Below are 14362 nucleotides of genomic sequence, written 5' to 3'. Positions count from 1 at the left end.
TCAAATCCTGCAACAAACAAGTCTCTGTAGTTCCGACAGAGACTTGTTTTGTTCTTTACTACCACAGTAACTGTCACGAGAAAGCTGATGGCTATGTTCGCCAGACATGAAGTGCTGGAGTTAGTCATCTCCGACAGCTTCATGGGACACTGAGCATGTGCTGTGCAGGGACGGCTGAAAGAGTGGTAAGCTCTGCCAACTTCATACTGGACAAAGGAAGAGGCCCAGGAGCTGGTCCATACTTGTCCTCTTTTGGTACACTGCAACTTATCAGTCAACTGGTTTAAGTCATCTAAGCAGCTCCTAATGAGAAGGAGGTTGCGTACAGTTGCCCCTACCACAAGCAAACACACTACATAAAAAGGACCTGCCTGACTGTGACGACTCGCATGGGAAAAGATTTTCCCTATGACAGGAACAACATGCATCAAATCTCACCTCTCATCAGATACCAAACAGGCCATGGCAGACCATTGCGACCATTCGCGTGAAACAAAGAGGGCTGTTAAGTTGTTGTGGAATACTACGGCCGATATTTTGAGTTGGAAAGATTGCGTAATGCTCAAAAGAGGTAAAACAATTTAATGAGATCCTTGGAGGGTGAAGCAATTTAATAAAAACTTTCCACAGACTGAAACAGATCACTTTCTGAATTCTGGAGATGGACAAACACCAAGTGCCTTTCTGTGAATGAATAAGATGCTTCAGTACAGGTTGGATGTTATGTATTATCATCAAAGTGAGACTTCTTTTCATAGTTCAATTCATGTATGCCGGATATAAAATCTTCCTGTTTTATTACTGAACAAATATTTTAGACAACCATAATGGATGATAAGTTAAATGCAACATATATAACTCTTAGTGGGCATGTGGAAGTTAAGAAATACAGATATGTTTATTTTTTGGTTATATTCACAGTATATATTTTAATAATATGCAGTAATTCTACTATTCTGTACCTTATCTTTATACACAAGAATCTCCATGAGCCTATGTACATTTTCATTGCAGCTTTATTACTGAACTCGGTTGTTGTAAGCACTGCTATTTACCCAAAGCTTTTGGTTGACATTTTATCTGAAAAACAGATCATATCATATTCAGCCTGTCTCTTTCAATTTTATATAGCTTATGCTGTAAACACTTCAGAATTCTTACTGTTGTCAGCCATGGCCTATGACAGGTATGTGTCTATATGTAAACCTCTGCAATATCCAACTATCATGACAAAAAACACGGTGATTATTTTCCTGTTTTTTGCTTGGCTTCTGCCTGCTTGTCATATTGTACTCCCAACAATACTGAGTGCTGAAACTAAACTGTGTAACTTAACTTTACAAGGAATATTTTGTAATAATGCAATTTATAAACTTCAATGTGTAAGTTCAAGAGTAATTACTATATATGGTGTTGTTGCTTTATTAGATCTTGCAATTCTGCCTATGCTCTTCATTATTTTTACATACACAAAAATACTTATAATAACCCATCGAAGTTGCAGAGAAGTCAGGAAAAAAGCAGCAGAGACCTGTTTACCTCACCTGTTGGTTTTAATCAGCTTTTCCTGTTTGTGTGCATATGATATCGCGATAGTTCGACTGGGATCTAATTTTCCAAAAATTGTGAATTCCATAATGACTTTACAAATGGTTTTGTATAATCCTCTCTTTAATCCAATTATATACGGACTAAAAATGAAAGAAATCTCTAAACACCTGAAGAGGTTGTTCTGTCAAGCCAAACTGGTCTAATGTATTAAAAGTGATCTTACAGTAATAATGATGTTAGTGATGCTAATGTGCAGTCATTTCTTCTGTGATAATAATGCAGAGATGTGAATGTTATGATCTTTGGAAGGTATGTAAGGATTTGTTTCCACATTGTAAAGATCCTTTTTACGGAAACAGCAAAGAGTATCTTCAGTTTGAACAATGTAATGATTCATTTATATGCTGCAGTTATTAAATAAATACATTTCTGTTAATTGTTGTTAATCGACTGTCTTAAGAGGGAGCATGTCACTTTGAATGGCCTCTTCTAAGGTTTCTCCCATAATATAAATGTGACATTGGGCTATAGTGTCCACGTGTTTCAGCAACATGGGTGGGTCGGTTGACATGCAACAAACCTTTACGGAATCGATTTGTACACTAGGCCTGCACGTTATGAGGAAAATCTGTGATAACATTGTTTAATATTGTGATGACGATATGACTTAACAAATATTGAAGTGTGCATATTAGCTCTACATTTCCTACGTCAGCCTGGTTGTCTTTAAATTCAGAATTTCTCCCCTTTACAGACATGCCCACATTATGATAATCACATGCAGTTTGGGGCAAGTCAGAGTCAAGTCAGCACACTGACACACTGACAGCTGTTGTTGCCTGTTGGGCTGCAGTTTGCCATGTTATGATTTGAGCATATTTGTTATGCTAATTGCAGTACCTGTGAGGGTTTCTGGACAATATTGTCATTGTTTTGTGTTAATTGATTTCCAATACTAAATATATACATGAATGTATATAAAGCAAGCATATTTGCCCACTCCTATGTGGATATGAGTATTAAATACTTGACAAATCTCCCTTTAAGGTAATTTTTTTTTATTGCAAGTTAAATATTGAAATTCAGCAATACAAATTGTATGTTTCTCTCATTTTATTGCACTTCACAGATCGTAAATTGCCAACACTTCAAAACAAAGTTATTTTTATTAACAATGATAATTGCTGTTTACATCTGTTACATCTACGTTGACGTAGCAAAGTACATATATTGATAAGAAGTGAAAGTCAATCGTCCAGTAAAACGTCCGCCTTAAAAGTGCCGTACAAAATTGAAACAAAATTATTTCTATTCTATTGTCATAATTTTAATGTCTCTAACGAAATGGCCTGTGTTGAACAATACAAATATCATAAATATGCATATTTTTTATAACTATTTACTTATTTATTTATTAAACATTTTTGCAGCACACAGATTTTAGAGCAATCTCAAACTTTTTCCTGTCAAAGACCTCCAAAATAGATGTACAATAGACCCCACACCATGGATGTATAAGAGGTTGTGTCCTGTGCTTTTGACCTGTGTGTTAGTAAATAACCTTCAACTACATTAAATTCTGTTTATGTCATGCTATAGCACTACTAGTGTAGTGGTAGATTTGCATGGTGTTTTTATAAAAGTATAATCTAAGATAACTATATCATGTATTTACACAAAATGTTCATATACTAGGGTATTTTTGGTTAAAACGTAAACTTAGAGACAATCAAATATCATGTATTTTGTCACACAAGCTAATGTTGATATTACGTAAAAATGTGTGTCTGATGTATTAGTGAGGGAAAAGCACACTGGCTCTCTAGTTGGAAGGAGTATGCTTCATGAAGCATTGAAGCTCTCAAGCACATTGGTTAGCAAAAGGGTTCATTTCACGAGGCTCCATTTGCACCTATTGGCCAAAGAGTGTAAAACAGGCAGATGTACAGTATAGTAGATGATGTCAGCAAAGAGTATTAACACGATGCTGATGAGTTGGAACTTGTGGTCTTCTTCTTTGCCTTTACCATGAGAAAAGGTGCAGGACTTAAAGGGACTATTTGTAACTTCCTTCACGTATAAATCAATCCGGGTCGGTGTCCCATGCGCGCCCGCGTGTGGCTACGCTGTTCAGACAAGACTCCAACACAAACTACACGGAAGCACCAAAACTGCAAAGTAGCTTTGGTCTCCAGGGCCGGAGTCTCTGCTGTACTCTGCTCCTCTGCTCCTCTGCCTGCCTGCTTGCCTTCACTCACACACCGCGCTCGTTCTCGCTCTTTCGCTACACTCTCACGTGCGTGTGCACACACTACACACTGCAGAAGAGTTAGTTTATAACTGAGAACATCTAGTGAGTGTACAGCGGACGTTTGTGCAGAAATAAATGCTGCAGCTCCTCCAGACCAACAGAGGTTTCCCGTGTCTTGTGAAGTGACGGGCCTCTGTAGCGAGTAACGTTATCGTCTCCGACCAAAACTCCGGTGTCTCCCCTGTCTCCCACACTACCCAAAAAGCACCTGCCTGACTGTGACGACTTGCATGGGAAAAGATTTTCCCTATGCCAGGAACAACATGCCTCAAATCTCTCCTCTCATCAGATACCAAACAGGCCATGGCAGACCATTGCGACCATTCGCGTGAAACAAAGAGGGCTATTAAGTTGTTGTGGAATACTACGGCCGATATTTTGAGTTGGAAAGATTGCGTAATGCTCAAAAGAGGTAAAACAATTTAATGAGATCCTTGGAGGGTGAAGCAATTTAATAAAAACTTTCCACAGACTGAAACAGTTCACTTTCTGAATTCTGGAGATGGACAAACACCAAGTGCTTTTCTGTGAATGAATAAGATGCTTCAGTACAGGTTGGATGTTATGTATTATCATCAAAGTGAGACTTCTTTTCATAGTTTAATTCATGTATGCCGGATATAAAATCTTCCGGTTTTATTACTGAACATATATTTTAGAGAACTTTCATGGATGATGAGTTAAATGCAACATATATAACTCTTGGTGGGCATGTGGAAGTTAACAAATACAGATATGTTTATTTTTTGGTTATATTCACAGTATATATTCTAATAATATGCAGTAATTCTACTATTCTGTACCTTATCTTTATACACAAGAATCTCCATGAGCCTATGTACATTTTCATTGCAGCTTTATTACTGAACTCGGTTGTTTTCAGTACTGCTATTTACCCAAAGCTTTTGGTTGACATTTTATCTGAAAAACAGATCACATCATATTCAGCCTGTCTCTTTCAATTTTATATAGTTTATGCTGTAGGCAGTTCAGAATTCTTACTGTTGTCAGCCATGGCCTATGACAGGTATGTGTCTATATGTAAACCTCTGCAATATCCAACTATCATGACAAAAAACACGGTGAGTATTTTCCTGTTTTTTGCTTGGCTTCTGCCTGCTTGTCATATTGCACTCCCAACAATACTGAGTGCTGAAACTAAACTGTGTAACTTAACTTTACAAGGAATATTTTGTAGCAATGCAATTTATAAACTTCAATGTGTAAGTTCAAGAGTAATTACTATATATGGTGTTGTTGCTTTATTAGATCTTGCAATTCTGCCTATGCTCTTCATTATTCTTACATACACAAAAATACTTATAATAACCCATCGAAGTTGCAGAGAAGTCAGGAAAAAAGCAGCAGAGACCTGTTTACCTCACCTGTTGGTTTTAATCAGCTTTTCCTGTTTAAGTGCATATGATATCGCGACAGTTCGACTGGGATCTAATTTTCCAAAAATTGTGAATTTCATAATGACTTTACAAACCGTTTTGTATCATCCTCTCTTTAATCCAATTATATACGGACTAAAAATGAAAGAAATCTCTAAACACCTGAAGAGGTTGTTCTGTCAAGCCAAACTGGTCTAATGTATTAAAAGTGATCTTACAGTAATAATGATGTTAGTGATGCTAATGTGCAGTCATTTCTTCTGTGATAATAATGCAGAGATGTGAATGTTATGATCTTTGGAAGGTATGTAAGGATTTGTTTCCACATTGTAAAGATCCTTTTTACGGAAACAGCGAAGATGATCTTCAGTTTGAACAATGTAATGATTCATTTATATGCTGCAGTTATTAAATAAATATCTTTTTGTTAATTGTTGTTAATTGACTGTCTTAAGAGGGAGCATGTCACTTTGAATGGCCTCTCCTACGGTTTCTCCCATAATATAAATGTGACATTGGGCTATAGTGTCCACGTGTTTCAGCAACATGGGTGGGTCGGTTGACATGCAACAAACCTTTACGGGATCTGAATCGATTTGTACACTAGGCCTGCACGTTATGAGGAAAATCTGTGATAACATTGTTCAATATTGCGATGACGATATGACTTAACAAATATTGAAGTGTGCATATTAGCTACACATTTCCTACGTCAGCCTGGTTGTCTTTAAATTCAGAAATTCTCCCCTTTACAGACATTCCCACTTTATGATAATCACATGCAGTTTGGGGCAAGTCAGAGTCAAGTCAGCACACTGACACACTGACAGCTGTTGTTGCCTGTTGGGCTGCAGTTTGATTTTACCTGGTTAAATAAAGGTCAAATAAATAAAAAGTTTGCCATGTTATGATATGAGCATATTTTTTATGCTAAATGCAGTACCTGTGAGGGTTTCCGGACATTATTTATCATTGATTTGTGTTGTTAATTGATTTCCAATAATAAGTACATACATACATTTATATAAAGCAAGCATATTTGCCCACTCCCATGTTGATAAGAGTATTAAATACTTGACAAATCTCCCTTTCTCACATTTTGATAACCAACCCAAGGAACACTATTTTTTATGCTTTAATGAAATAACATCCTCGTTCTAAACAGCTTGTATCAAAATTTGTGTTGTTGTTTTCTAATATTACTGCTGCATCATCAAACCATATCAAATCTGCCTGGGAGGCAGATATTGGTGTTGAGTTGACTGAGGAGGTGTGGAAGGAGTACCTGGGGCCCAATTATTAGACATCTTAATTCTCCTATGGATTAGTTTAGGTCCCTACTGTATGATAAACAGTTTTGATATTCTTGCCATTTGCTGAAAAAAAATTATATAGGCTAAAACATCAATCGAGTGTAGAGTTAGTTCAGGCATGCCATGAAGTCAAACTCTGCTCATATGAAAGTTATAAGGTGATAGCAGTCGATCTTAAGCCAGCCCAATCAGCTGATTCCCCTCTATGCATTCATTGGCAAATTTCATACAGGGCGCCTTATTTAAGCTGCTTCAGCCTGCCATACCTTTGCTGCTTCCTCTACAAGACGCTGGCAACCCACCTCCACCCCACCACCTCCTTTTAATACTGTGTCTGACTTAATCAATGTAATTTCTATTGTCATTGATGCCGGCTCTGTTCTGCATCCGGGGGGGTCTTTGCTGCTGCTCTACCTGCCTTTGGCTTTCCATGTATGCACATGAAAGGGCGAGGAGGTGTGCTCTCCTTGCCACATATGCGCGTGGATGGGCAGGGAGGTCCCAGAACAGAGCCATACCGCCAATATACTGTATATATTACTGCAAATGGAAATAAAGTTTTCTTTGACTAAAGTGTTCCTGACTGAATTGTATTTATCTGTGTCCAGTCTGGCCTTTTGTCTTTTTTAGAATGTGGGTTGCTTTTGTTTGTAAGTTTGTTTGTAGAAGTACAAGAATTTGCCAAATTTTAAGATACATGGCAAACTTAGCTACACAGTTAGACTACACACAGACAGCATTTGTTTTAGCTTGTATAACACGGAGGCTCCCTAGTCTGCACGAAGAAGGCAACAACTTTATTACTCCAACTTTGTCAACAACAGCGCATCACTGCTTCACTCCTTTCGTTCCACCCTTCACAATAAAATCCCCGGACACATACACTGGAACACTGCTTACTAGAGGGAACTAAAGTTATTCAATGAAAGAGCCTTCACTAATACTTAACAAAATAGCTTACACGTTTGTAACAATTCACTATTAGCCAAAAAATGGAGCGGGAGATGGACAGGCTGTTCGGTGCGACGTCTGCAGTTATACGGGCCCCTGTACCGGACCATTGTGGTGAAGAGGGAGCTGAGCCGGAAGGCAAAGCTCTTGGTTTACCACTCCATCTATTTTCCAACCCTCACCTATGGTCATGAGCTTGTTGAGCAGGTGCATTAATAAATTATTGGCTTTATACTTGCAATGTTTTTTTTTGACTTACTTATAATAACGAGTGTAGTATCAAATCTTCACTTCACCGTCTCCACCGCGGCCTCTCCGATCTGCTGTTAGCTGGCTTTGCTGTGTGTATGTAGAGCTCCTCCACAGCCCTGACATGGAGAAGGGAAGAGGCGTTAGCGTGATAATAAATACTTCGGTCTTTAGCCCCTTAATACCAGGTTTCGGTAACCATCCCTAAATTAAACACATTTTCAACCCAACTCGTCCCATACTGACGCTTTGTCACGCCCCTTGGCGTCACTTTAGGTTTAGGCAACAAAACCACTTAGTTAGGTTTAGGAAAAAACAACATGGTTGGGCTTAAAACTACTATGTTTGTAGAGGGAAATGAAACTGTCAGGTTTTCAGGATAACATGCTTGGACCCCAACGCAAGTAAGGATGAGGAGGCAACAGTCAGAGTACAATGAATTCAAATGAAAAAAACGTACGTAGAACACAAAATGCGGCAGGTTACAGAAAAGACAATCCACAAATTATGGTCAAAAGGAATAAACTTGAACTACAAAACACTGGAATAAAACCTAAATATGAACTCAATATGACAATGAACTGACAGTGAAACAGGGGAAACACACAAACTAAATGCACATGGAGAGCAGGATGATTAAACACAGGTGGAACAGATCAGGGTGAGCCAGACAATCACAAAGGCGGGAAAAAAACAATGGCAGGAAGTAAAACCAGACAAGACACAACAGGAGTGAACTTATCAAAATAAAACAGGAAACACTAGAATGAAAGAGACAAGGAATATAACAGAAAACCCCAAAGCCTAGAAACCTAAATCAGGGACAAGACGGCTGGTACACCTGACACGCAAACTGTCTTGAAGTCAGCTCAGACTCCCGACTCAGGACCTGGCTTGAAGTCGGCTGAGACCCCTGACACAGCGCTTCCCTGACAGCAACAGTTCAAAGAGGCAGGGAAGTGATCTTTAATGAACATTGAGAGTACATTGATGAACTCAAGGATTGTACTACATGGTACATCATATTCTGTGTGGGTAATGTTGTTCCGACAGAGACTTGTTTTGTTGTTTACTACCACAGTAACTGTCACAAGAAAGCTGATGGCCATGTTCGCCAGACATGGAGTGCTGGAGTTAGTCATCTCCGACAGCTTCATGGGACACTGAGCATGTGCTGTGCAGGGACAGCTGAAAGAGTGGTAAGCTCTGCCAACTTCATACTGGACAAAGGAAGAGGCCCAGGAGCTGGTCCATACTTGTCCTCTTTTGGTACACTGCAACTTATCAGTCAACAAGTCAGTTACAGTGCGTACAGTTGCCCCTACCACAAGCAGACACACTACCCAGAAAGCACCTGCCTGACTGTGATGACTCGCATGGGAAAAGATTTTCCCTATGCCAGGAACAACATGCCTCAAATCTCACCTCTCATCAGATACCAAACAGGCCATGGCAGACCATTGCGACCATTCGCGTGAAACAAAGAGGACTGTTAAGTTGTTGTGGAATACTACGGCCAATATTTTGAGTTGGAACGATTGCGTAATGCTCAAAAGAGGTAAAACAATTTAATGAGATCCTTGGAGGGTGAAGCAATTTAATAAAAACTTTCCACAGACTGAAACAGTTCACTTTCTGAATTCTGTAGATGGACAAACACCAAGTGCTTTTCTGTGAATGAATAAGATGCTTCAGTACAGGTTGGATGTTATGTATTATCATCAAAGTGAGACTTCTTTTCATAGTTTAATTCATGTATGCCGGATATAACATCTTCCTGTTTTATTACTGAACATATATTTTAGATAACTTTAATGGATGATGAGTTAAATGCAACATATATAACTTTTGGTGGGCATGTGGAAGTTAACAAATACAGATATGTTTATTTTTTGGTTATATTCACAGTATATATTCTAATAATATGCAGTAACTCTACTATTCTGTACCTTATCTTTATACACAAGAATCTCCATGAGCCTATGTACATTTTCATTGCAGCTTTATTACTGAACTCGGTTGTTGTAAGCACTGCTATTTACCCAAAGCTTTTGGTTGACATTTTATCTGAAAAACAGATCATATCATATTCAGCCTGTCTCTTTCAATTTTATATATTTTATTCTGTAGCCAGTTCAGAATTCTTCCTGTTGTCAGCCATGGCCTATGACAGGTATGTGTCTATATGTAAACCTCTGCAATATCCAACTATCATGACAAATAACACGGTGAGTATTTTCCTGTTTTTTGCTTGGCTTCTGCCTGCTTGTCATATTGTACTCCCAACAATACTGAGTGCTGAAACTAAACTGTGTAACTTAACTTTACAAGGAATATATTGTAATAATGCAATTTATAAACTTCAATGTGTAAGTTCAAGAGTAATTACTATATATGGTGTTGTTGCTTTATTAGATCTTGCAATTCTGCCTATGCTCTTCATTATTTTTACATACACAAAAATACTTATAATAACCCATCGAAGTTGCAGAGAAGTCAGGAAAAAAGCAGCAGAGACCTGTTTACCTCACCTGTTTGTTTTAATCAGCTTTTCCTGTTTGTGTGCATATGATATCGCGATAGTTCGACTGGGATCTAATTTTCCAAAAATTATGAATTTCATAATGACTTTACAAACCGTTTTGTATAATCCTCTCTTTAATCCAATTATATACGGACTAAAAATGAAAGAAATCTCTAAACACCTGAAGAGGTTGTTCTGTCAAGCCAAACTGGTCTAATGTATTAAAAGTGATCTTACAGTAATAATGATGTTAGTGATGCTAATGTGCAGTCATTTCTTCTGTGATTATAATGCAGAGATGTGAATGTTATGATCTTTGGAAGGTATGTTAGGATTTGTTTCCACATTGTAAAGATCCTTTTTACGGAAACAGCAGAGTATCTTCAGTTTGAACAATGTAATGATTCATTTATATGCTGCAGTTATTAAATAAATACATTTTTGTTAATTGTTGTTAATTGACTGTCTTAAGAGGGAGCATGTCACTTTGAATGGCCTCTTCTAAGGTTTCTCCCATAATATAAATGTGACATTGGGCTATAGTGTCCACGTGTTTCAGCAACATGGGTGGGTCGGTTGACATGCAACAAACCTTTACGGAATCGATTTGTACACTAGGCCTGCACGTTATGAGGAAAATCTGTGATAACATTGTTCAATATTGTGATGACGATATGACTTAACAAATATTGAAGTGTGCATATTAGCTCTACATTTCCTACGTCAGCCTGGTTGTCTTTAAATTCAGAATTTCTCCCCTTTACAGACATGCCCACTTTATGATAATCACATGCAGTTTGGGGCAAGTCAGAGTCAAGTCAGCACACTGACACACTGACAGCCGTTGTTGCCTGTTGGGCTGCAGTTTGCCATGTTATGATTTGAGCATATTTGTTATGCTAATTGCAGTACCTGTGAGGGTTTCTGGACAATATTGTCATTGTTTTGTGTTAATTGATTTCCAATAATAAATATATACATGAATGTATATAAAGCAAGCATATTTGCCCACTCCTATGTGGATATGAGTATTAAATACTTGACAAATCTCCCTTTAAGGTAATTTTTTTTTATTGCAAGTTAAATATTGAAATTCAGCAATACAAATTGTATGTTTCTCTCATTTTATTGCACTTCACAGATCGTAAATTACCAACACTTCAAAACAAAGTTATTTTTATTAACAATGATAATTGCTGTTTACATCTGTTACATCTACGTTGACGTAGCAAAGTACATATATTGATAAGAAGTGAAAGTCAATCGTCCAGTAAAACGTCCGCCTTAAAAGTGCCGTACAAAATTGAAACAAAATTATTTCTATTCTATTGTCATAATTTTAATGTCTCTACCGAAATGGCCTGTGTTGAACAATACAAATATCATAAATATGCATATTTTTTATAACTATTTACTTATTTATTTATTAAACATTTTTGCAGCACACAGATTTTAGAGCAATCTCAAACTTTTTCCTGTCAAAGACCTCCAAAATAGATGTACAATAGACCCCACACCATGGATGTATAAGAGGTTGTGTCCTGTGCTTTTGACCTGTGTGTTAGTAAATAACCTTCAACTACATTAAATTCTGTTTATGTCATGCTATAGCACTACTAGTGTTGTGGTAGATTTTCATGGTGTTTTTATAAAAGTATAATCTAAGATAACTATATCATGTATTTACACAAAATTTTCATATACTAGGGTATTTTTGGTTAAAACGTAAACTTAGAGCCAATCAAATATCATGTATTTTGTCACACAAGCTAATGTTGATATTACGTAAAAATGTGTGTCTGATGTATTAGTGAGGGAAAAGCACACTGGCTCTCTAGTTGGAAGGAGTATGCTTCATGAAGCATTGAAGCTCTCAAGCACATTGGTTAGCAAAAGGGTTCATTTCACGAGGCTCCATTTGCACCTATTGGCCAAAGAGTGTAAAACAGGCAGATGTACAGTATAGTAGATGATGTCAGCAAAGAGTATTAACATGATGCTGATGAGTTGGAACTTGTGGTCTTCTTCTTTGCCTTTGCCATGAGAAAAGGTGCAAGACTTAAAGGGACTGTTTGTAACTTCCTTCACGTATAAATCAATCCGGGTCGGTGTCCCATGCGCGCTCGCGTGTGGCTACGCTGTTCAGACAAGACTCCAACACAAACTACACGGAAGCACCAAAACTGCAAAGTAGCTTTGGTCTCCAGGGCCGGAGTCTCTGCTGTACTCTGCTCCTCTGCTCCTCTGCCTGCATGCTTGCCTTCACTCACACACCGCGCTCGTTCTCGCTCTTTCGCTACACTCTCACGTGCGTGTGCACACACTACACACTGCAGAACAGTTAGTTTATAACTGAGAACATCTAGTGAGTGTACAGCGGACGTTTGTGCAGAAATAAATGCTGCAGCTCCTCGAGACCAACAGAGGTTTCCCGTGTCTTGTGAAGTGACGGGCCTCTGTAGCGAGTAACGTTATCGTCTCCGACCAAAACTCCGGTGTCTCCCCTGTCTCCCACACTACCCAAAAAGCACCTGCCTGACTGTGACGACTTGCATGGGAAAAGATTTTCCCTATGCCAGGAACAACATGCCTCAAATCTCTCCTCTCATCAGATACCAAACAGGCCATGGCAGACCATTGTGACCATTCGCGTGAAACAAAGAGGGCTATTAAGTTGTTGTGGAATACTACGGCCGATATTTTGAGTTGGAAAGATTGCGTAATGCTCAAAAGAGGTAAAACAATTTAATGAGATCCTTGGAGGGTGAAGCAATTTAATAAAAACTTTCCACAGAATGAAACAGTTCACTTTCTGAATTCTGGAGATGGACAAACACCAAGTGCCTTTCTGTGAATGAATAAGATGCTTCAGTACAGGTTGGATGTTATGTATTATCATCAAAGTGAGACTTCTTTTCATAGTTTAATTCATGTATGCCGGATATAACATCTTCCTGTTTTATTACTGAACATATATTTTAGACAACCATAATGGATGATAAGTTAAATGCAACGTATATAACTCTTGGTGGGCATGTGGAAGTTAAGAAATACAGATATGTTTATTTTTTGGTTATATTCACAGTATATATTCTAATAATATGCAGTAATTCTACTATTCTGTACCTTATCTTTATACACAAGAATCTCCATGAGCCTATGTACATTTTCATTGCAGCTTTATTACTGAACTCGGTTGTTTTAAGCACTGCTATTTACCCAAAGCTTTTGGTTGACATTTTATCTGAAAAACAGATCATATCATATTCAGCCTGTCTCTTTCAATTTTATATAGCTTATGCTGTAAGCAGTTCAGAATTCTTACTGTTGTCAGCCATGGCCTATGACAGGTATGTGTCTATATGTAAACCTCTGCAATATCCAACTATCATGACAAAAAACACGGTGAGTATTTTCCTGTTTTTTGCTTGGCTTCTGCCTGCTTGTCATATTGCACTCCCAACAATACTGAGTGCTGAAACTAAACTGTGTAACTTAACTTTACAAGGAATATTTTGTAGCAATGCAATTTATAAACTTCAATGTGTAAGTTCAAGAGTAATTACTATATATGGTGTTGTTGCTTTATTAGATCTTGCAATTCTGCCTATGCTCTTCATTATTTTTACATACACAAAAATACTTATAATAACCCATCGAAGTTGTAGAGAAGTCAGGAAAAAAGCAGCAGAGACCTGTTTACCTCACCTGTTGGTTTTAATCAGCTTTTCCTGTTTGTGTGCATATGATGTTGCGATAGTTCGACTGGGATCTAATTTTCCAAAAATTGTGAATTTCATAATGACTTTACAAACCGTTTTGTATCATCCTCTCTTTAATCCAATTATATATGGACTAAAAATGAAAGAAATCTCTAAACACCTGAAGAGGTTGTTCTGTCAAGCCAAACTGGTCTAATGTATTAAAAGTGATCTTACAGTAATAATGATGTTAGTGATGCTAATGTGCAGTCATTTCTTCTGTGATAATAATGCAGAGATGTGAATGTTATGATCTTTGGAAGGTATGTTAGGATTTGTTTCCACATTGTAAAGATCCTTTTTAC

At 37.7% G+C, this 14362-nt stretch overlaps 4 protein-coding genes across 4 annotated transcripts; all 4 read left to right on the top strand.

Moving 5' to 3' along the window:
* Window positions 1-827: 827 nt before the first annotated feature.
* Window positions 828-1754, top strand: LOC141782382 (olfactory receptor 13C2-like). Its single transcript, XM_074658653.1, has one exon. The coding sequence runs from the start codon at window positions 828-830 to the stop codon at window positions 1752-1754; it is 927 nt and encodes a 308-aa protein (XP_074514754.1).
* A 2776-nt stretch (window positions 1755-4530) lies between these two features.
* On the top strand, window positions 4531-5457 carry LOC141782362 (olfactory receptor 13C2-like). Its single transcript, XM_074658619.1, has one exon. It carries the CDS (start codon window positions 4531-4533, stop codon window positions 5455-5457), a length of 927 nt encoding a protein of 308 aa, XP_074514720.1.
* A 4129-nt stretch (window positions 5458-9586) lies between these two features.
* LOC141782361 (olfactory receptor 6N2-like) lies at window positions 9587-10513 on the top strand. The gene has a single exon (XM_074658618.1). The coding sequence runs from the start codon at window positions 9587-9589 to the stop codon at window positions 10511-10513; it is 927 nt and encodes a 308-aa protein (XP_074514719.1).
* Window positions 10514-13287: 2774 nt separating this feature from the next.
* LOC141782378 (olfactory receptor 13C2-like) lies at window positions 13288-14214 on the top strand. The gene has a single exon (XM_074658650.1). It carries the CDS (start codon window positions 13288-13290, stop codon window positions 14212-14214), a length of 927 nt encoding a protein of 308 aa, XP_074514751.1.
* Window positions 14215-14362: the final 148 nt, after the last annotated feature.

This window comes from Sebastes fasciatus, chromosome 14 (genome assembly GCF_043250625.1).
Source record: "Sebastes fasciatus isolate fSebFas1 chromosome 14, fSebFas1.pri, whole genome shotgun sequence".
Classification (NCBI taxonomy): Eukaryota; Metazoa; Chordata; class Actinopteri; order Perciformes; family Sebastidae; genus Sebastes; species Sebastes fasciatus.
This window is presented reverse-complemented; position numbering and strand designations above follow the sequence as displayed.

Bases quoted from the DNA above. Each gene is read 5' to 3' on its own strand.
- LOC141782382 (XM_074658653.1), top strand. From the start codon at position 828: ATGGATGATAAGTTAAATGCAACATATATAACTCTTAGTGGGCATGTG.
- LOC141782362 (XM_074658619.1), top strand. From the start codon at position 4,531: ATGGATGATGAGTTAAATGCAACATATATAACTCTTGGTGGGCATGTG.
- LOC141782378 (XM_074658650.1), top strand. From the start codon at position 13,288: ATGGATGATAAGTTAAATGCAACGTATATAACTCTTGGTGGGCATGTG.
- LOC141782361 (XM_074658618.1), top strand. From the start codon at position 9,587: ATGGATGATGAGTTAAATGCAACATATATAACTTTTGGTGGGCATGTG.